Raw genomic sequence first — 23359 nt, forward strand, 5'->3', positions numbered from 1 at the left:
TTTTTTTTTTTTCCACCACACCTGCATGCACTCGTTTTTTGCTTCCGATCTCAAACTGTCTGTTCATTATCTTCACCAAGCTGCTGTTAGGTTTATTATTTCTTTTTATGTATTTAAAAATCCTCTACTGACATATGTATATACCTATATTTTTTGGGGGGGTGGAGTGGGGGGGTTCTCTGAGAGAGATTCCAAGTGAAAAAAGTCAGACACTCCCACATCAGTTAATTTCTAAATTGCTTTATATGGCTGATGCCGAAAAATGAACTCCATCCTCCTGCCTGCCTGGAAATTATAAATAATTGTAACAGATGCGCCAATATGGCCGGCCTCCAATAAACGAGGCCCCAGATAATTTGACCAACCCCCTTTGACAGGCCAATTTAATAAAACATGAACAAAATCTTCCTCACTAATAATTTATCATCCCCTCTCCTCCCCTTTGGTTAAAGTTGATTACCCTGGCAGTTAACAAGGTCACGCCCAGATGCCAGCTTTCTGATAATGCAATCAGGACTTGTTGGAAAAAAGGTGATGACATCCTGTGTGGATTTTCTTCACGACCTGGCCTCCCCGCACAACAGAGTTGTGAAGGCCTTTGTTTGTCAACTGGCTTTTGATTTGATGTGTTGAATTGGAGTGTTGTTGATGGCAAGAAGCGAGACTCTGTTATTACTGTTTCACACCATTTTATTTAGGATTTAAGTAAAGACAGGTGCAACACGCAGGTGAGAAAGTGAAGAGGCGTGTGGGTGTATTATTAATAATGTCAATATAAAGGGCACTAACTTGGCCTAGACAAACTTTGTGCAGCAGGTCAATATAACTGTTTCTAAAACTGCGGTAGTACTAATATATTTTGACAAATACACACACGCACACAATTACAATGGATCATATGAACTGTTCATCACACCAGCGGCAAACATTGAGTATTAAAGTTTAAGTGCTGAGGATCTAAAATTGATGCCTGCATTGTTTTATTCAAGCAACATTCATGTAAGTTCATCTATAAGTAGCTGAACTGAATATATGTCTCTTCTGGTGGTCTTTTGTCATAGTCCTAGGAAATGCTTTTATTTATCTTTATTATTGCCAAGAGGCAACTTGTTAGGCAGACAACGGCAAATATAAAACAACGAAATTGAGGATTACTAACAACAAGAATAGTCCCATTTCTTTGCAGCTTAAAAGTACGGCAGCAGCATCTATAAAAGAGTTCTTGGGCCTGGGAGCACTGCATTTTCACAACATATTTGAGAGATCCAACTTAAAATACTTAATAAAATGGGTGTTAAGAATCAACCAGGTTAGCATCGGCTTTTTTTTTTTTTTTTTTTTTTTTAAGAAACTCGCCTTCTGTTTAGTGTTGCACTTGCAACAATACACTTTCAATAGGACAATCTGTTGTTTGAATGACTTCATGGATGTATTTTGGGCTATGTGAGCACAACGTGACTGTTGACACGGTTACATTTGTGACACTTCCTTCTTGGAATGAAAATGTAATCATCTTCTGTGAAGTCAGTTCATACGTGTTGAATTTTCTTTTAACGCAGCCAAGATTAACAAACTAATAGCTATAGTTGAGGTTGAAATAAGTCTTCAGCAGCTGAATGCACGTCGCTGCAGTATCCTCAGAAGTAATATACAAAAAAAAAGGAGATAATGTTGTCCTCAGGTGACACAGTTATAACCTCTGTTTAAAGTGGAAACTCCAAACTCCCACATGCTCAGGTTTGGATAAAAACAGTAGGTGAAGATGTGCAATGCAGCTAGTTTTCGGGCCTGCACTTAACAAAAATAACAGCTGTCGGTAAGCCATGTTCTCCACTTCGTAAGCCTGTCTCTCACTTTTCACAAATGCAGACTGATGTATGGTCTCTCTTCTCTAACAGGCAGCGGTGTCAGAGCAAGCTGATATAGCGGTTCAGAGATCCGCTCCTATCAGTGACCAGGCTTCCACTCAAGGTTCAAGTCCTCGACCAGAGGACAGGAATTTCCATCACAGATCTTCCAGTATGGTCAGAAGGCAGCAGGTAGGTCACCACACACTAACGATAATCATGTCAAAGACAGCACGTGGGTTGCCAGCCTACATCACCACACTTGTGTGATACCACTTTGTTCAGATTAGATCAAAGCCACAGACACGAGGGATAGAAAGAAAACGGTCTATTGAGAATCATGTGATTCATCAGACGGAGCTTCGGCCAACCTTTGTCTTGAACTTTCCAACACACACGCACACACACGCCCCTCCTACTGTGACCAGGCCGGCGTGTGCTGCTGGTTTCACGCATGCCTTGGGCTCAGGCACTGGCTAATTTACTGCTTCAGCAGTACATTAAGAACAAGAAAGAAGCTTTTGATCTTCTCAGTATTCGTCTCCTAAGTTTGGCAGGACATGCTTCTTGATGGTTTCACTCACGCCAAAGCTGGCCTGAGGACACTTTATTTGATTTATACCACTGTCCTCATTATATCTTAAATCGAAGTGCTTCTATTCTTGAGGTTTATACTGGTGATATATTTGTATTTTGCAAAATAAGTAAATAGTATTGACATCATTTGATGAGCCCTGGTTTTCTTGAGCTTCTGAGATATTTGCCCGAGGACACAAATCATACACCCTGACAATCAGTTTGTTGTTATGCACTTTCAATTTATTATTAGGAATGTGCCCATTTAAATTTGTCAGTTAATACCTGCAATCATGACTGGTATGTATTTCAGTGTCAACACAGTACAATTTTGATACTTTACTAGGCATAGAGATCTGTTTATCATTTTGAATGAATCTTTACTTAAGTTTGGATCTATTCAAGCAGCAGTCCTGTACTGTCTTTAGCTGCTCAGTACACATACAATCACCTTTACTACATATACGTTACATGTAGACAAAGCACTGACTATATACGACTCAGAGAAGACTGACATTATTTTGTCATGCTCATCTCTTTCAATTCAGTCAACGCAATATCATAAATTGTGTTCAAACCATAATGCACCAACAAACATTTTCAGCAGTTTTCATCATTGCTCAATATACAAGAAAAATGAAAGACCAAAGAAGCTATAATGCTTCTATATTTCATTACACATTACATTTAACAGTAATGGCACATAACCAGGTGAAAAACTGCTAAAATGAGCCTTATGTGCAACCCATTGGTAGCACCCAGGATACAATTTGCAGCTCTTTCAGTGATCATCCAAAGTGAAATGTGATTATTGACTGAGGCGACAAGCATTTCACACTGGTACATGAGTTGCAGTTCACCATATAGATAGATAGATAGATAGATAGATAGATTTGTCCTTTCACTCAGTTTATATGTGTGTTATCAAAGCTATGTAGTTCCTATATTTTGTACAGCTATTTCATTTGTTTCACATTTAGTTTACCCATGAGCTACAGTTCTGTGGTTACTTACATTAATCAATTGTGTAGCTTTACCTCCAAGGCTTTTGGAATGATTTCTTTCCCCCCTTAGAGCTTATATTCACACTAACATATTTATCTATTGATGTATATGTCTGTATCCATCTGTGTGTCAGAACCTGAGCAAGTTTAGCTTTGAAAGCATCAGACGCACACACAACATGCTGCAATCATAAAGAAGCCCACTGATGAAGATGGAGACGTGAAGGGAGCAGAGCCGCGGTCAAAGAAAAGTTTCTTCTTTTGCTTCACTCAACCCTTTAGAAAATGAGAATTTCACTCCAGCTTCCAAACAAGCTGTGTTTAGATAAAGACCTTTCTTCACATTCTTCACTTACTATATGCCCTCTTCCCCTCCATCTGCATTGTACTCGCGTGTTTACAGAGCCATTAGAGGGTGCTACGCACAGGTCAGGCCATGGCCACCAACCAGCTGCTGAGCTGAGGTATACAGTAGGGACATATTTCTTTGGCTTGTGCACTCCCATTTTTCATCTTTCAGGCCTGTCTTTTGGAGCATCACCATCAGTCTGACAACATCGAGAGCTTCTGCTTCTAACAAAGAGAAGTCCTTGTAGCCCTGTAGCAGAAGGCATCCAACTGAACCAGAGGGGACATCTGCGCCACAGCTTTTTGTCATCGTTGCCATGCCATTTTGCTTTGTTTTTGTTCAGATGAAGTACACACCATGGCTGTCCCCTGAAGGAATACAGTCATTTTGGCCATTTGAACTACTGTGATATACAGTGTACCTCCTGCGAAAATTTATTTTTCAAATTTTTTGGCTTCAACCTTAATAAGTCATACTTTATAATTGGTCATCTTCACTTTTAAGTTTAGGGCTTGGAGTTGGTCTGGTTTCCCCTTTTGGCCTCTGCATTCCCCCCATGTGCACACACACTAAGCCAGTTGGCCTGCCACTCATCAGGAATATGCAGATCGATCTGTTAATTAGTTGCATAGAGTCATTAAGGCTAAGTTAGAACACATGGTTGGCAAAACCTGGTGCACCAGTTCACTGGAGTCAACTATTGCCCCAGAGCTCATTCCAAAGAGCACATTAATACATAAATGATATTGTCACGGTCTGTTTTTTTTTCTTTTGTTAATATACATGTTGCAATCGTGAATGTAAACTTAGCAATATCTGAGTGATACATGCTCACTTTGTAAAGAAAACAAAAGATAATTTTAGTTCTCATTCAATTTTGTTTACAAATTGGTGCTCTGTAAGTGCCTGTTTGGCCAACAATGTTACCCGGTGTAGTTCACGTCTGTTTTTAATGTGAGTGTCTCACAAAGTAGAATCACACACACAGGGGATTTCTCAGGAGCATTGCTGAGAAACCAGAATGCAGTTTGCATTTCAGTTTACCATCTCATAACAACATTTGACCGTCAGTCACATAACGACTTGTCCAACAGTTTCTTACTCTCTAGCAAGGTATTGAATAATTCAGTTAAATGACACCTTGCAGAGCTGCACAGCGGTGTGGTGCTCAGAGCACTTGCATCATAGTGAGAAGTTTTGGTTTGGGGGACTTTCTGTGCAGTTTCCATATTTTCTGTGTGCGTGCTAGGGTTTACACCCACAGTTGAAATAAAAAAAAAAAACATGCATTTGAGGCTAATTAGTGATCCTAAATTACTGCTTGGTATGAATGTGAATGTGCGACTGTCTCGATGTTGGCCCTGTGACTGACAAGCGACTTGTCGAGGGATCAGCTTTATCCCCCTGTGACCCTGTTAGATAAAGAGGTATAAAATATGGATGGATGAATGGCTGACTATGTCTATTTGTTGATGTCTACATGATTGTGAGCAGAACAGATTTTACTTGTCTTTCTTGTCAACATGTAACAGGTGTCACCAAATCAGGAAGGACTCCTATCTTTAGATTTCTTATTAAATGAGGCAAAAAAAAACAACTTTGCCACAACCATGAAAACCTACTTTTAGAGGTTGCAATGTTGTTGACAGAATATTGTTAACATCTTCACTCCATCATTAACTACACTTCCTCATATACTCTTCATTCACTTGTGCTCAAGGACTGTTGTGCATTTAGTCACATTGCATATTTTAGCCTGCCATCTGGTCAGCCCCGCCTGGCACCATAGGAGGCCTCCTCTCTTCTCATATTCATATTCCACTAGCATATTGTTCCCACTGCTTTTCTACAGTGCGGCCCCAGCACTTCTCCGTTTCTTTATTTATTTCTTAAGAAGAGGCTGGCTAGCGAAGTGCACCCCCTCCTAATCGGCAGCTCCTCCAGTTGTCCTATCAAGTGTAACCTGGAGGCCCCTGGTAGAGCAATTAGAGCGGCCTCCCTGCCCACCTCTTGTAATGAAGCCCAGCACATTCTGGAATCTATAGCCCCTTTAGTCTCCCCTAATGGGACATCATTATTGTCAAAGAAACAATGTAAATGGAAATGAACATACTCATTAGCCAGTCGCAGGGAGAAACCTTTGCTGCTCTCAGCTTGCAACTCCTGCTTCCATACACACACACACACACACACACACACACACACACACACACACACACACACACACACACACACACACACACACACACACACACACACACACACACACACACACACACACACACACACACACACACACTCACACACACGTGTGAACCTCCTCCCTTCAGCTTCTGTGGACTGCTGCTCCAGCTTGCTTTATTCCTCTGGCAGCATGTTTGTTTGTGTGTGCGCATATATGTCTACCAAGAAAGACTGTGTTTATGTTTTACTCGAGGTGAGAGGGGAATGGAATGAACATAGACAATTCCATTATTGGCATTCACTCAGTGTTTCTACAGCTGTTAATTGCTGCATGGGTTTGAGCCTGTCTGTATAAGTGAAGTATCCTCAAGTTTTCACCCCATTGCTTCTTTGCTTATGCTTCCCAGAGTGCACCCGTGCAGCGGTCCAGGTCTCTGTCCCCTGCCAGCAGTGTTGGGCTCGGAAGCGGGAGGAGAAAAGAGGTAGATCAGAGGATTCAAGACCTTGAGGAGCTGCTGCAGTTGAAGGTAATGACTAGCTAATGTATACAAATACGCATAATATTTCTATCTGGTCTCTCTCGACCAGTAAACATGGGTTAGCATTTCCAGGGCTACACTCCAGTTGTTCTGATCACATTTTTCTAATAGAAGATTTGTGGCGTCTGTTGATGGCTTTACCTCCTCTTAAGCACTGCTGTTATGTGGTGCCGCGAGGCTCCAGCCGAAGATCCATTTTCGCCTACTTTTATTTACTTCTTTGGGCCCCTGCATCCAGGCGTTTTCTTCCGTCGCTACATGGACAACACGCAGCTGTATTTGTCCTGCAAATCCTCTAAAATGAAGTTGTTATCCTGGCATGTCTGCCAAGCTGCAGTTAGCGATTATATATGATATTATTCAAGATTCAGAAAAACCTTCTGACCAAGTTGTGTATACACATGCCTGCCTAGTTCAGCATGTAGTCCTCAATTTCTCAAATCTGTTAGGCTATTCTGAACTCCCAAACTTATTCTAACATCTCCACTGAAGAATGGCACATTAGTATGGTGATCGACACTATCGCTTTTTGGGAAAATGCTACATCACATAGATATGCTACATATGCCAAAATGTGGTACGATTCTGTTTCATTCTGACCACATTTTGAGCACACAGTAGAGTTGGGCTATCAGGCCCAATCGAATTGTAATCACAAATGAAAGCTAGGTATTCCTGAGAAAAAAACCTGAAAAAAAACTTTTATTTATTTAGTCTTTGCATCAAATTCTTTGAGAAATTTTGCACATCTTTCTTCTATGACGAAAAGGGAGCCGTGAGCACAGCTCACTCAGCCGCAAGCATTTCTTGTTTTTGGGAGAACTTTCACCTAACTCCTGTGATTGGAAAAACCTGCTCTGAACACGCATAGATGTGTTGACCCTCCTGCTGACAAAACTTTTACCTGTTTGATCAAGTAGTTACAGAGTGGAAGGCAGAGCCAGCCATCATTGTATTTTGACATGTGATTTGTAAAGTCCTGTCTCTTGTGATTGGCTGTTGCTTGTACAAAGCTGTACACGCCCTGAAACGTCCTACCAGCGACCATGAAAACACTTAATAATTGTTTTGGGATAGAAATGTCTACTTTCACTGGGATATTTGTTATTTCCTCCATACAGTGGCCATATTTGACAAAATTCCACAAAGAGAAGCAAAATTTTGGCCAATATTGACACTGTGATTATTTAACATGATAAGTCATTAACTTTTCAAACATTGTGCACTGTGCATTGTAGATTCGAGAACTTTAAATACAATTCAGTTGAATTGACATAAATGAGAGTGAGTTTGAGCTTCAAGGGATGGTGAAAGCACACAGCTGAAAAGAAATAAGATTCATAACATATTCTGGATATATAACACCACAAACAAGTGGAGCCTGCAAAACAGAGTGAAGTATTATAACTGTTTTGTTTTCATTTCTTTTTTAATCAAATTGTATTTACAGTTAGATAGAATTATAAAGACATGCTTAAAAAATACAGTTTAATGAATGCTTTGATTCCAAAGTCAACAAACAGTCATGTCAAATAATCATGATTGGCCAAACTTGACCGTTTATTTACAGAATTTGTTTATGGAAGAATTAGCGAGTAGTCCAGAGAAAATAGGCATCATTTGTTTTATAATGATAAGCTGTCTTCATTTTTTATTATATATTTTAAATGTATTCATTAGCAACATTGCAGTGCCAACAGCTGTGTGCTCCTTGTTTGAGTGGACCTCTCAATTGGGGGGTTGACGGTTCGATTCCCATCTCAAATTGCTCCATTGGAGTGACAGCGCCTTGCATGGCCACAGCCTCCATTGGTGTGTGAATGGGTGAATGTGATTAATGCTGTACAGTGCTTTGGGCCAGCTCATGTGCTTGAAAAGCGCTAAGTAAAGTCCATTTTTCATTTATTAGAGAGCATCAAGTTTATGTGACCAAGTGTGGACAATATCAATCAACCTCATTTCGTAGCTCTCCACGTTCTATAGAATTTGTTAGCTTTTCACTCTCCTCCCTGTGCCGCTTGTGTGGGAGATTGATTTGCTGGCATCACCGGTGTTTATTGTGGCGAGGTGATACTGTAGACTCAAAGTGCTGTGGTGATAGGAAACTTTACAGTGGTCATGAATAACTGGTTTTATCAACCTGGCATGACACCGATCACAGCAAGACCTGCTGAACATCACACCGCTCATGTTTTCCAAGGTGCGTCACTCTGTTTATTCAGAGCGCAACGTGAACATTTGATTCAGCATTTGTCAGTATTTATCAACGAAAACTTTATGTGATAATAACGTGTTAATTTTTGCAGCCCTGAAGATAATATAACTCTCACAATAAATACAAAGTTGTTATATTGCTTTTATTTATCATCTTAGAGCTTTTATTATTATTATTTTACACCATTTAAGTGTGTGTGGGTGTGTGTGTGTGTGTGTGTGTGTGTGTGTGTGTGTGTGTGTGTGTGTGTGTGTGTGTGTGTGTGTGTGTGTGTGTGTGTGTGTGTGTGTGTGTGTGTGTGTGTGTGTGTGTGTGTGTGTGTGTGTGTGTGTGTGTGTGTGTGTGTGTGAGATATATATCTCTGTTATTTTTGATTTCAGAAAAAAACTTCATTGGTATTGAGCGGTATGCATCTGATGGTGTGTTCCACCGTAGAGGGCTAATGGAGCGGTTTGTTGTTGTGGCCACTATCTTATGATTGCTGCTATCAGCGGCTGTGTTGTAAAGAGGTCTGGAGCACTGTAACAGTCACGGTTTCCAAAGGGTTCAATTGCGCCGCTGCTGCCACTGCCTCCTCAATGACCTTCCCTCACTGTGTCTTTCACACTCACTCGTACAGATACGTGTGCGCACACAGAGTTTGCGTAGGTAGTGAAGCAGCAGGAGAGGAGTCGCTCAGGTGGAAATGGATGCAGCAGGTTTTCTTTCCTTTTTTTAAACGAATCCGCTTTATTGGTCTTTTAACCTTCACATGCTCTGTGATGTTCTTCTCACAATATTTTTTTTACTCCCATGTTTTTTTGTCTCTCAGATTGACAGAAAGAAAAATGCTGAATTCATCTTCACCTCTAACTTTTGTTTGCTGTAGGGGCTTAGAAATCAGCTTTTTCAGTTTCATTTAAAACCAACAGTGCAATTTCCTCTTTTATCTTTGAAGTTTTCACTCAAACAGTCCTCCGTCGTGCCAATCTTTATCCTTTCCATCTTTGAGGCTGACCAGTGAGTGAGTGATTATGCAAAGGTCATCTTCCTTTGAACACAATCCCAGGAACACATTAGGCATAATTTCCTTGTCAGATCTGAAGTGTCTGAATTACATCACTGGCAGACACCTAGACAGTAATGCTCAACATAGATTCAGACAACACGCATGACTGTCTAAGTTAATGGGGCCATTTACTTGTCTGCCGGCGGAGGGGCATTTAGCACAGGTATGCAGAGAAGAAAACGTGACCACAGTAATGAGGGTATTAGTTTAGAGAACAATTTATTTGTTTTGTCCTTTGCTTGATTCTACCAGTAAGGAGCATGCCCTTTATCTACTGCACATCTTTACCTTCACTATTTCACATTACAGTACTTCACCCTGTCCAAACCATTGTTTTGTAGTTGATCCCATCTACTCCTTTCCAATAGAATGCCTTTCAAAATGGGTACAGCAGCCATAGCATTGACATGTTGACCTTAGCAGCTAACAGCAGACAAACAAACTATTCTCTCCATAATGACCTCCATTTTTCTTCTGCACACTTTTCAAGTAAAAAGTAGCTGTTGCTGTGTAATTATTTTTCAGCTTGAAAACGTCCACAGATGTGTATGCTAGCTGGGTAAGGGGGTGTATTGATCGGTGGGCAAGGGTCTGTGGCCTGATGACCAGAACTGGGCCGCCCAGGGGAAGCTCTATAAGGAGCCTGGGAAGCCATGATGTGGCTAATGCCCTGCCACTTGCTCCATCTCAACCCCTTCACCCCACCATCAGTCAGCCACAACACTTCTGTGTCTTCCCTCTGCTCCTAGTTCTACCCGTTAACACTGCACTGGCCTGGCCCCTTTCATTAAAGGCTTGTTTTTGAGAGGTTATGGGGGGGGTTGCTTGAAGGGATCGAGGATGCCTTGCAGATGTCCTTTGTGAATAATCCGCACTAGGGAAAATCCATACTTGTCACATTGGCAGTGTGGATGTGCACTTGCATGTGTGTGCGCACATCAGTTGTGTGTCCAGCGCATGTTTGTGTGTGCTCTCTGTTCTCTTTGTCCTTGTTAATAATAACAGGGCTGAGGGCTCACATTTCCCTCTCTGCAGGGTAGCCGTGTCATATCAGCAGTAAACAAGCTCCTTCCCTTCAGAAAGCGCTCGACAACTCTCCCTAGCCCTGGCCACTCAAGCAGAAACCTGTCCTGCACTCTTCCTTTCACTTTTCCTTTCGCGCCGCTCTCTCTCCTCTTAATTTCTCTGTTCTCCGTCTCTTTCTCTTTCCTTTACTTTCATGAGCTGACTTTCTCTCTTTCCTTACTCTCTTTCCACCTCTGTTTGTCCTGCCTGTTGAAAGTGTTTTCTCCATCGCTCTCGCTGTTAAGGTCAATGTGATGGAAAGGAGGGGCGCCCCTGACAAGAAAAAATCTATATGTTCCCTTCTCTTACTCCTACGTTAAAGTAGGAGCCCAATCCTGCAGTGTTTTAATAGCTGTCAACAAGAGTGTCAACAACAAACCCACCACTCCAACCTCCACATCACTTCCACGTGCTGGTCATCAAATGGTATCTCCAGTTAGTGAGTTTGTTTGCTGGTTAAAAAAGTGGGAGTTTGTTCATGTGATACTGACGTTGCATGTAAATGACATAAATTATCTCTCAGTAGCAGTGGAAAGACTTTCATTGTTAAAAGAGGAGAGAAAAATTATTGAGGTGAACGTTTTTTCCCTCAGTAAATTATTTACTAAACGTGTTGAATGTTGTTCTTTACAGATGGAGGAGAATGAAGAGCTGAGAAAGGCTCACAATAAGCGCCTTGAACGCTTATGTTTGATTCAGTCAAACTACAAGACTGTCCGAGAACAGCTGAAGGAGATGGAGAAGTCGACTGGCTTGTGAGTACACAATTGTACAGTGTCTTCCAGATGTTGTTGTCACACATACATTGGGGAATTTAGAGTGAACGGATATTGCACAATGTATTGGCTCTGGTTTACACATAGTAGAAACCCTATTGTGTACACGAAGTAACTTTTGTAACTTGTAGTTCAAGCAGGCAGCAGCGAGTGAGAGACATTTCAAAGCACAAAACTGAACTTGCCTTATGTTAAAAGCCCATGTGAAACACTACAGCCCCCTGAAACTTCTCACAAATAGTATTATGGCCCCATTGCTCACCACATGTTGTCTTACAAGACCTGAGTGCTGGATTTGGGAAAGTGGGAGAAATTCCTCCCTTTGCCTTTGAAAAGCTCAGAGGTTTTAAGCCCGACAATTTGGGCCGTTTTGTGCCAAGTGTATGTGCGCTTCTGCGTCTCCTCTCCCCCAGCGTTCATTAAGATGTGAGAGCCAGAGGCTGGAGGTGTCGGGTCCTGAGGGTGCAAGGTGTTTGAGAAGGCCTGTGGTGGAAGGATGGAAGAAGGGGGGAGAGAAAGAAAGCCATTTACTCCTCCGACCTGTTATCTTCACCAGAAACTGCAGGAGTTTTTGCACAAAGTGGAAAATGTGCTGGAAAATGTCATTAACATCCTGTTCTCTCAGTTGTCTCCTCCTGTTTTTTTCCCACTTTTCTATTTCTTCTTTCCACCAACGTCATCGAGGCCTTTTAAAGTGTAACTAAAGGTGCATATGTTTGGTGGCCGTGCGGGAGCAAAGTGTTGACCCCGTCAGCTGTTTTCTCTCTGGGTTAATTAAAGAAAACAGCAGTGCAATGTGAGCCCGTGTGAAAGTGGAATGAGTGAGAGAGCACGCTCAGCCCTAGGCTCGACTCGGCTCATGTTAGCTCAGTGCGGCTCAACAGCATGTGTCTGAGACAGTGGGAACAAAGACGGAGATGTAGAGAGAGAACTTCAACACCAGTTGTGCTGCTGTTACAACATTTTTTGATAACCCGCTAAAAATGTATGTCTGGCAAAATGGTGTCAGTCTATGAAGTTCTACGCAAGCACCTTGATTATTTAAGATGAAATGTGTGGTCCTTCAATTAATTTGGTTTGGTTCCAAAAAAGAGGGCGAGTTTGTGTCCCTGTCTGTGTGTTTGTGTTTCATGACTGATTTGACGTGAAATTGATGCAATAGGCAACATTGCCCTTTTCAGTAAGCACCCTTCCTGGCACCAGCCAGTCACTCACTCTTATGATCCTGGCATTCATTTGGCATTAAGCCACATCCTTAAATAGCTGTTAAACCCACTGGGGTAATGCCAGCCTGTGTGAGAGACAATAGAAAATTACCTAAATACTCCCATTAGTGTTTGAAAATCAGGACCCTAACAAGTCAGTGGGGATAGTCGTCAAGTCTCATTGCATTTTGAGCTTGTTATGGATCTCCCATCAGCTTCCATGCTGTGTTGTTGCTTTTTTTGGAAAATACAGGGGGTCTGCTTTGTTCCTCTTTAGTGTGCAGGCTCCAAAGATAACGATAAGACACTATGCCTATCCTGACCTGCTCATCACGCACCTCTACATATACCAGTAGTTCTACTGACTGTGTATGTGCATGCATATATAATTCTATATAGCTGTACAGTTACAGAACATATATATGGATCTTTCAGACTAGCCGTTGCTTTACGGCTGCTAAAAGATGTCAACAATGTGTGTGATAATCAGTTGTTCCCAGGATAGAACTAACCAGCCAATCACAAAGCAATCAAAAGGTCCATTGACTCATCAGTATGCAGGCAGTGTGCAGTTGGCCAGTCCCAGTGAAACCACCCTGCCATTCACCATTACTGTACCACCATATTTTCCCAAAATGGCATGAAGGAGATGGGGAAAAAGCCAACTTCTTATTTATATTAGAGGAGGGAGAAAGTTTTTTAATCAGACTGGGGATGATGGGGTGAGCAAATAAAATTAAAGGTTATTAAAGCATCCGTACTCTGATCAAAGTTGCGCCCATAAACAGATTCCCCCTGATTCAGAGCAATTAGCCGCAGCAGCGTGGAAAAGTTCTCTCTATTTCCTCCTGCTTAATAATGGAAACAAGGATACCATAGGGGAGGATGCACTGAGGCCTGAAGAAGATAGCTCTCTCATGGCTCCATGTTCAACAGCTTTTAGGCCCACTGTAAACAAATTAAAATGTATAAAGCTTTACCATGACTTAATAAAGCTTCATACACCTTTACCAAGGAGTGCAGCTGATAAACTGCAAACCCTAAAATCATGCTGAGAGAATTAAACCAAGCTGTTGGGTAAAAAGGCCATCTTCTTTTCCAGTTCCAGCCACCACGAATATAGTTCAGGCTGTAATTACTGTGTGCAGTAGCAGATAAAGATATCAGGCTCTGTGACTGTACACTGCAGTGAGATTATCTGTTAAAAGCTGTATACTCTGGGAAACTAACACAAGTTCAAAGATAGTACACATATATACACACACATTTACTATGAAGTACATGGGCTTGAAATTGCTCACTGGGGCATTACCGATATTAAATGAAAACATTTGCCATTCTTCAGCAGCCTGTAACTCCCAAGCACCAGGGTTTAAATAGTATTAGTGTAGCTTGGCAGCATCTACGTAGCCAATAATGACCACAGAACAGGAGCCCTCCACCATAGCAGTGACCCTCACAATCCACTTCCACCACATTGATCAAGTGCGTGCGTGCGTGCGTGCGTGCGTGCGTGCGTGCGTGCGTGCGTGCGTGCGTGCGTGCGTCAAAAATGGTATCTTCTTCTCAATCTGCTACTTTTTCAGTCTGTGGGATTTCTTGCTAAAACCTGTTTTAGTTTGCAAATGAAAGGCTAATTGGAATTGAATGTGTTGGACTAACGCTGATTGATGAGTTGGATGTGTGCAGGGATGCTGTTGGTAAAAAGTGGGGATGTGTGTGTGTATGCGCGTATGCATGCATGTGTGTGTCTAAGGAAGCGATTTGAAGGGGAAGTTCAATGGAGGTGTCAGCCACTGTGCACAAAGTGTCATTAAGTATTCATAAGTGAGGTGTAGACGTTTGAATGACCTCGTTTGCAAGTGTGTTTTTGCCATTATTTACATTTGCATGGCACACTGGGAATGCTCTACTGCCCTGCCACACGGGCAGTGCCCAGGGCTTTAACAAACATGCATACGTGTGTACATGATTTGCCACTGAAATGTCAAACTCAAGGCTGCTCATTTGAATACTGCTAAAGATGGCTGAATAACAAAAACAGAGTGAGACTAAGGGCCCTTTTTGCCCCATGTGAATTTGCCAGAGGCTGCAAGGTGATGTACAGTACTAACCATTTTCCCTTGTTAGTATGTTTGCTTTCCATGCATACGTGCCAAGTAAGCCATTTTTTTATTTATTTCATATGCCTGCATTTGTTTGCCTCTGCATGTGCACTTTCATATGCTTATATATTTGTGTGTGTGTGTGTCCAGGTCCAGTGGGAAAGTAAAGCGTGCGGCACCATGGCAGCTACAACAAGAGAACAGTGATGCTGTGTGGAATGAACTGACTTACCTGAAAAACCTCAACAGGAAACTGTCCATTGAGAAGTAAGTCCCTTTTAGATAATATTTCCTCTGTGAGCCACTCCACTCACAAATATTGATTTCTTTCTGTCTTCACACACTCTTACTGTCCCATCTTGTTTGTGACTGTTTAGCATGTGTTGCCCAACTTCACAGCATCCACCTGGCAATCTCCACATCATTATTGGCCAGCAGGGGCAGAAACAAGATCATTAGACTTTTCTCAAACTCTCAAGCTGAGTCTTTGTGAAATGATGGCATTTTTAATGGAACATTTTCACCAAACTGTGGTTCTTTTGCAAGTGATGCCAAATAGTCTAATAGCTGGTGGAAAGAGATGCCAATTGTCGAGCTGATTTCTTTCCTAGTTTTAGACCAATGCAGTAATGCCAGAGTAGGATGGCATACATTTGTGTTCATAGCATTAGGAACTTCATTATTTACTAGTAATAATAATAATAATGATTCATGAACAAAGGACACATTTGGTCAGACAGTATTGTGTAGTTTTCTCCACTTCAGAGAAGTCAATGTGTTGCACAGCATGCGGTTCATAGTCTTTTTTAACCTTTCCACGGTGTCAAGGTGCTCATGATATTTACAGTGATGGGGAGGTAAAATTCTGGTTTAATTTCATTTGATGTTGCATCCAAATGCTAAGAATTGATAATAGGATTATCCGAGCAACTTTAAAGTATATGGTTTGCTTTTCATGCCAAATTTTTTTTTGTAAATAGTGATCTCAGTGCAGAATACACAAGTGTTCCAGCCCATTACGGTAGTTCCTCAAGTGTCAGCACAGTATTTACAAAACTGTCAAGTCAACAGTTGTAGTACATCTATTAGCTTAAATGATATTTAATTTGGTGGTATTTACAGTTACAATGTTACCTCAGTACAAGTTTTCTTTTTTTCAGATTTCTTCCTTCATCACTTTATCTGGTCTTTCTGGTCGCCTTTACTCCTGAATTTGTCTTCAGTCTGTCTCTGGATGTGGTATAGCCCATTGTTTTGTTTGATGTAGAGAAGGCCCTGTAACTGTACCACTAACACTGACCCTGATGCTACACAAAGCTTGGCCTAAAGCCACAGTCTACCTCGTTCTCCCTAGCCTTCACCTCTTTTCACCTCTTCCCTTCTCCATCATATGCCTCTATACCCTCCTCTTCCCCTCTTCCTACTTGTCTTCCCAGTTGCCTCCCCCCGGCCCTCTGTGATGCTGCAGTAGGTTGAGGCCAGAATTCTGGTACTTGCCTTCCCTCCGCTGCTTTCCCCTCTGCTCGCCCCCCTGCCCTGTCCTCCTAATCCCAGCTGAGCTCATTATGATATAGCCTGGCTGCCTCTCTCCAAGCCTGAACTGTCCGAGCTAATTACAGGCTAGCAGCCTCAGCGCCGCCGATGCTGCCTGTTAAGGGATGTCCGTCTGCCTGGCCACGACTAAAACTGAGCAGAGCCGAGCACCGGATGGTTCAGGGGCGGGGCATGAGGGGCTGAATAGACCACGGCGAATGCATAGAGTCCTCGGAACTGACCTGCGAAGAAAACCACAAGGGACACAGTGCGGCTGGCCTCTTTCTTAGCTTTGTAACTTCCCTGTCCTTTGGGGTTAGTGCTGATCCCTTTCATGTGCCCCTGATTAGCTCCACCTTAGTTCCACCTTTCCTTGCCTTGGGACACTTTCTTACCCGCGTGGCTGGTGCGAAGTAAACTTTGTTGAGATTTTCTTTTGTTGTGTTTTAGGAAAAAAACCTCCACATCTTCACATATTCTCAAATCACTGTGTTCGTAGTGTAATCCCATCTCATTTCTACCTGTTTTGGGCTTTGGCAGGAGTAAACTAATATGGTTCACGGGACCATAAACGACCTCAGTCCAGCCAAGCAGCTTTACTCCCTTTCACAACAATGCAAAATTCTGTTGGATCGCAAAAGTGGGACTAGCCTGGTTCAACAAGACAGGAGTTTTTGTAAGCAAACAGTAGCTTCTGGGAAACACTTGGGGCAAGCAGTTAAGCTTGTTGTTCCATTGACCGTACTGTAATGATAGTGCTTGTGAAGGTTATGTTAGATAAGTGTTAGCAACGGTCCACTAATGGCTAATTAACTCATGGCAGTTGAAAATTTTAGGGCCAAATAAAGGCCCCATATAAAGCTGTAATAACTATTGTCGGGGTTTAGAGCAGACTGTCTGCTCAAACTCCATTTGTCTCTCATTTGCTTTCCTCATTGTCATGATATCATTTACAGATGGTTCCTTTCACCTTCTCCAAAGACAGCACTTGTAAAACACTATCTTGAGGCACAAAATGACCATTTCCCACAATGAATATTGCTGTGTTAACTCCTGCTCAGTGGGTCCCCACAGTGTCAAGAGCAGGTTATCAAACACAGCTCACCCCCTGGATCTTTGCACTTGGACAAGAGGCTTGAACGGAAGGTGAAACGAGTCTGTGTTTCTGCTCTTTTATCTGGTTCACAGGTTCCCTGTGACAACAAAAGGACATGTAAAACTGCAAATGCAATTCATTGAACAGCTACTCGTAGGAAGATTTTTTTTGTTATATATATATATATACATTTTGGACACTAACATAACACACTATAAACTCTTCTACATGATTTGTTAATTTAAAATGATTTTTCGGGGTTCTCCTCAAAACAATTGCCTTCTAAGTAGCAAACTTACAAGAGTATATGAACTCCTTCTTAAATAATGCAATTCGGAACTAACCAAATCTGGCCGGTTGAGTGTTCTATACTTCATCCATCTTCTATACTACCTAATCCTGTGCAGGGGTGCTGGAGCCAATCCCAGCTAAGTATGGGTGAGGGCAGGGTCACCAATTAACCTCACTTGCATGTTTTGAGCACTATTTGGGAGGAATCTAGAGTACCCGGAGGAAATCCATGCACACACGGGGAGAACATGTAAACTCCACACAGAAAGGCTCAGTCTGTGTTTGAACCCAGACCTTCTTGCTGTGAGGCAAGAGCGCTAAGCACTGCTCCACCATGGGGTCCACTGTCTGTACTCTCAACTTTTAATCTGTTTAGAGTCTTTCGTTATGTTCTTATGTGTACTTTTAGGGTGAAATTTACAAATAGAGTAAATGACAGGAAGATTTGCCTCTGGTTGTGGTACATGGCTCACAAGTCAGTATAGGCAGGGTAAGTGTTTGGAAAAAAAAAAAGTAAAAATCACACCATCGTATCTGCCTCATTATGCATCTGTCTGCAGCACTCCATGTCCGCATTTGTTAATTGTTGTTAAAGGTCTTTTGGTATAAAGAGGCAGGAATTATTTAGGCTTTATAAACAGAATAAACACATGCAGTGCACCCTCAGACTTGAGATGCTTTACTCGGACGACATCAAAGCATAAATTAACTAGCGATTACTGGGGAAAAAGCCTTTGAGATCATTTGCACTGCTCCTCTGTGGAGAGTGACCGTTATGGACGTGAACCTCCCCAATAAGCGACGTTGACTCTAATTAAGTATAATAAAGTTTACCCTGGTGTTCCTCATATTCCTCTATTTCTTTTCGTTTCATCTTGATTTGCTAAAAGGTATTAGAAGTAATGAGAGTCTTTTGCCCCCCGGACTAGGGCTTAGTTGGAGGAGGGACACATTTGTGCACACGCACTGAATGTTTTATGCATGTTGCTAAATCAGACAACTAAGGTTTTTCCTTCATTAATTATTTGGAAAATCAGTTATTATGTTAAAAAATTTCTTTACATTTATCTGGTAATTATGCTATGAGCTTCAGTGTGCCATTAAGTTGGTCCCACGAGCAGCCAAAATTAGAACTCACTCATAAATAAATGGGCGGCATGGCTTAGTTGGTAGAGCGGTCGTCTCCCAATAATAAGGTTGCAGGTTCAATTCCCATCTCTGCCTGCCCACATGCCAAAGTGTCCTCGGACAAGACACTGAACCCCAAACTGCCTGGGTGAATGCAGTGTGAGAGTTAGTGACTGGTCGGAGGGGCCGATGGTGCAAAATGGCAGCCTCGTTTCCATCAGTCTGCTAAATACGTAGTTTACCATCATCAAGCATGGAGTGAAAGAATAATCAAGTGTAAAGCGTGTGAGTGTCCAGAAAAGCGCTATATAAAACCAATGCATTATTATTATTAAATACACTTTATTCAAACTGTAGAGAACTCTGTATGCCTTCAGATTTGAATGAGCTTTTTCTCTTTCCCATATAATAAATTCTTCTGCATCATTATGTCATTGTTTTAATTTCATTTTTAGACACCTTGCAGTATCAACAAGCCTTTTAAATAGTCAATATAGCAAACAACCCATGCTGTACTCACCAGTGGCCATAACACGAGTCCCCATTTGCCTCATATTATTGGCCTTTGGCTGAGAAATCTAACTGACTTTTTCTGTTACTGTTGCATTCCCCACAGCTAAAATACATCATTGAGGAGTGTGAACACCACCAGTGACCATTTCTGCTGAGTGGCTTATCTAACCCAACTCCCTCCATGTACCAAGAGCTTTTTAGTCCGAGTTGAATCAAGGGGGAACCCCCCCCCCACACACACACACACACACACGCCCCGAAACAAGATCCTTTCCCTGGTGATAAAAATGCCAGTGGTGTTTTCACTTTCTCACCCTATTCCCTTCCCTCACTGTTTTTCTGTGCTGAGCACGAAACCAGCAGCAAGCTGGCATGTGAAAGCACAATGGTCGTTGATGATCTTGTGTTGTACACCCTTGTGGATGAAGGCTGGCAGTTTGCGCTCTGAGCTGTGCTCGCTGCTGCACAGGTAGAGACAAGATCAAATGACACAGAGTGGATAGCTCAAGGCTGAAGTTCTACCACTGCATGAGAGTGAAAATGTTTTTTAAAACAGGGCCAAAAGAGCGGCGTGAGACACAGCCTTACATTGTAGACTGCATCATTACCAAACATAACGCCTGTCTGTTGCCTTTAGTTTAGTTTCTATCCAGAAACTTCTTTTGCTTTTATGCCTGCTGAGTGTTATTCTACCTTAGGTGAGGCAGTAAGTTGAGAGGGAATTGAAAATTGTAAGGCTGGCTTCATCTGATTTATCAACCAGATAAAAAAATAAAAATAAGTTGAACTACTCTGTAGGAGGTATGGCTGTAGAGAACCTCTTCTCCACTGTGATATATGGGCTATGACAGGAAAAGATGGTTTCATTTCTGGTAAATTGCAGGTTCCTGGAGGTAGTTTGACATTGGAAAAAATGCAGATCTAAAACACATCTCCTTGAGGTTGAAATGTATCTTACTGTTGCCGTAGCTGTACTGTACTCTGTATTCTTTCTAAATTGTCAAAGCTGCTATTGTCCCAATGTCAGGAACCGAGTAGGATGTAAAGTTTCAGCTTCTGTTCATGAGTTATGTTCTCACACAAGGGAGCTTCATGTGTTCAGAGAAGCAGTCAGAAAGCCTCCAGCAAAAACTTCCAAAGTGTTATATAGACTAACCTAAAGCCATCATTCTGACATTTCTCTCATTCTATTAGCAACAAAAACAGAATGATATACACAAACAATGATACAGACTGAGAGAATAGTTCAACAGATAATTTGACTTTTGAGTTTGACCATGTCAAAAATAGCACTGGGAAAATCTTAAACGTGTTTTGTCACAGAACTCGATTCGCTTTATTGTACCATACATTATATGAACATCTACCATGTCAGCAAATACAGTTTCCGATATTCATTGCCTTCATTATCAATAGAACATTACATTGGTGAATTTAAAGACAACCTGCTAAATTGGTTTAATTGTTCTTGCAATCCCACAAGCTCTGGTAATAACTTACCTTTTGCAGATTGGGCACCCACAGCAAAAACTGAACTGGGAATGAATAAGGATGCAGCAGTTTTACATCTCCACAATGTCCATTTGTGAAACAGTAGGCCTCTGGCCAGTGACCTCTATTTGAAATTCAATATCTTTTTCATCTTAGGAAAAAGAAAGAAAAAAAAAATGCTTGTGCCTCAACAAAACCGAATGTTTTGCATGTGAACTTTGGTTTAGCATCAATATCATCAGCATCTGAAAGGGAACAGAGGAGAAACATGAGATTGAACCAGCTTCTTCCACATGTTACATATCTCAGCTCATTTGTCCCATTAACAGCCCGGACACAAATGGCAGTGCCGGTACCTCATCGACTTGAGTTCATTTATGGAGAAAAATCTATAGAGGTGGGACACATATCCATCTGCTTCCCTACTCCCCTTGGGTACAGTCATTTGTGTACTTATTTAAGCTGCGGTCAGCCATTACACCATGCCTCTATTAGACTGTGAGGGCTAATTACTTTCCTTCTTTGTGCCAACATGATAACTTTCTCCAAGTAGCTTTCCCAGTATGACTTCAGAAAAATGTTTTGTGTGACAAACTCGTTTTAGTTAATTGCTATCATACTTGTTATAGTTTACAAAGGCCAGAAATGCACCTTTACTCCTCAACACATCATAATGAAACATGCATGGTGTACTCAACACATGTCTTTAAGGAGTCAGTCAGAGGAAATACCTGTCTTTGTGATGAGGTTAACTGAGGAAAGAATGCCACTGCAGTACTAGGTGCTTGTTTCGAGTGTTCTCTTTGACGCTGTGGTGCAAAGGGGAGGGAAATTAGGTGTGTGTTTCAGGTGTGGCTGTCTCAGTGGACTTGTGTGTAATCTCAGTAGACTTCAGTTTGGGTCCTAATAATAACTTGAAAGTGCAAAGTCTAGAGCATGGCTCCACATAATTAGCCTTTAGCAGGAATCAAGTTAATTGCGGAGAGGTAATTGGGCACGCTTTACAGTCTGTTTGTCTGTTATGATACACACAGAGAGTACTTCCCTACCTTAGCGTTTCATGTTGCTTGTCACTTTGATTTTCAGATGAATTAAAAAGTATTTTAATCACTTGTTGTTTTTTTTCACCATGTCAGTAAGAAAATCCGGTACATAACAATCAAGTTAAAATGTGAGATAAAAAAGTTTCTACAGCAACGAATTTTCAATGTGAAATTTTGACTACACTCAATATGTATTGCTCATTATTGTGATATCAGTCTTTTATTATTGTTGTTGTTGTTATATTAATGTGTGATAATAACATTTGCTGTAACGACAATTTGAAAGTTCACCATTTGTGTGTCTGCAGAGCGGGACTGGAAGAAGAGCTGGACATGCTGCGAGTCCAGGCTGCAATGGACCGTGCGACAGTAAAAGAACTTCACCATCACAAAGGTCACGCATTTTTTCTGTACATTTAGTGTTTCTGGAGGGGCGTTGCTGAACTGCTACTAAGAGGAAAATATTTGAATCCAAAACTACTTTTTGGTCTTGAATTTAGTTTTTTCTTTTTATTTGTTTTAGAAATTTTCCTTCATGCGCATTTCTCAATTGGTAATATTACTGTACTGCAGCCAAAAGAGTCGGGCTCAAAGAACAAAGGAAAAATAGACTATTCCCACGGGAATAAATAGGACAACTCAATTAACACTTAATCAATTGTTTGGGAGATCAAGCGATGTCCAACTTGTCCGAATATATTGTTGCCAACGTTAAAAAGCGCATTGCTTTTAATCTGCTACCTTGTCAGACGCTGAATACTGCAACCAGTGGCTTTAATTAACTCGTTCAATAACAGATCTGTTCCCGATCACTTTAATTTTCTTCACTACTGATGATGGAGTCTGGTGGAGATGCAAGCTTGTGATTTAAAGGATTGCACTAATTAAGATACTTGGTCCTCTCCTATTGACAGTCTAGTCAGGAATACTCGGAATTAAGCTTGTTCAAAATACTTGGTTTTATATCTTAACAGGCAAGTAATCATGCTGTTTGTGTGTCATTCAAGACCTCTACATTTTATGAAGACCGATTAGCCATCATCATGACCACTCACCAGTGAAGTGCATATTGCTGATTTTGTCTTTATAGCACACCTGTTAATATGTTGGTTACATAAGGAAGTAATTAACCATTTTTTTCATCTGAATTTATGTTCGAACCAAAGAAATACCGAAGCGTAAGGATATGAGTGAGCTTGCCAAGAACCAAATAACTATGTTGGCCAGGCGGTCAGAGTTGGTCGGGGCCCGTGAGGTGTAGCTGTTCCTCATTGGTCACTGGCTATGAAAATGGCCCAAGAAAGGAAAACTCAGACAGCAGATGAGTAGTACTGTAGTATAAATTGTTGAA

At 41.5% G+C, this 23359-nt stretch overlaps 1 protein-coding gene across 1 annotated transcript in view; it reads left to right on the forward strand.

Annotated features, from left to right (window-relative positions):
* The window catches only part of cntln (centlein, centrosomal protein), an 80941-nt gene that overhangs the window by 19002 nt on the left and 38580 nt on the right, over positions 1 to 23359 (forward strand). The window contains exons 11-15 of the mRNA XM_080463472.1: positions 1899 to 2039; positions 6368 to 6487; positions 11461 to 11582; positions 15064 to 15180; positions 22317 to 22402. Of these exons, the coding sequence (XP_080319598.1) occupies positions 1899 to 2039; positions 6368 to 6487; positions 11461 to 11582; positions 15064 to 15180; positions 22317 to 22402 (586 nt within the window). The remainder of the gene's footprint in view (positions 1 to 1898; positions 2040 to 6367; positions 6488 to 11460; positions 11583 to 15063; positions 15181 to 22316; positions 22403 to 23359) is intronic.

Source organism: Lipophrys pholis (genome assembly GCF_963383615.2).
Source record: "Lipophrys pholis genome assembly, chromosome: 5".
NCBI classification, from domain to species: Eukaryota; Metazoa; Chordata; class Actinopteri; order Blenniiformes; family Blenniidae; genus Lipophrys; species Lipophrys pholis.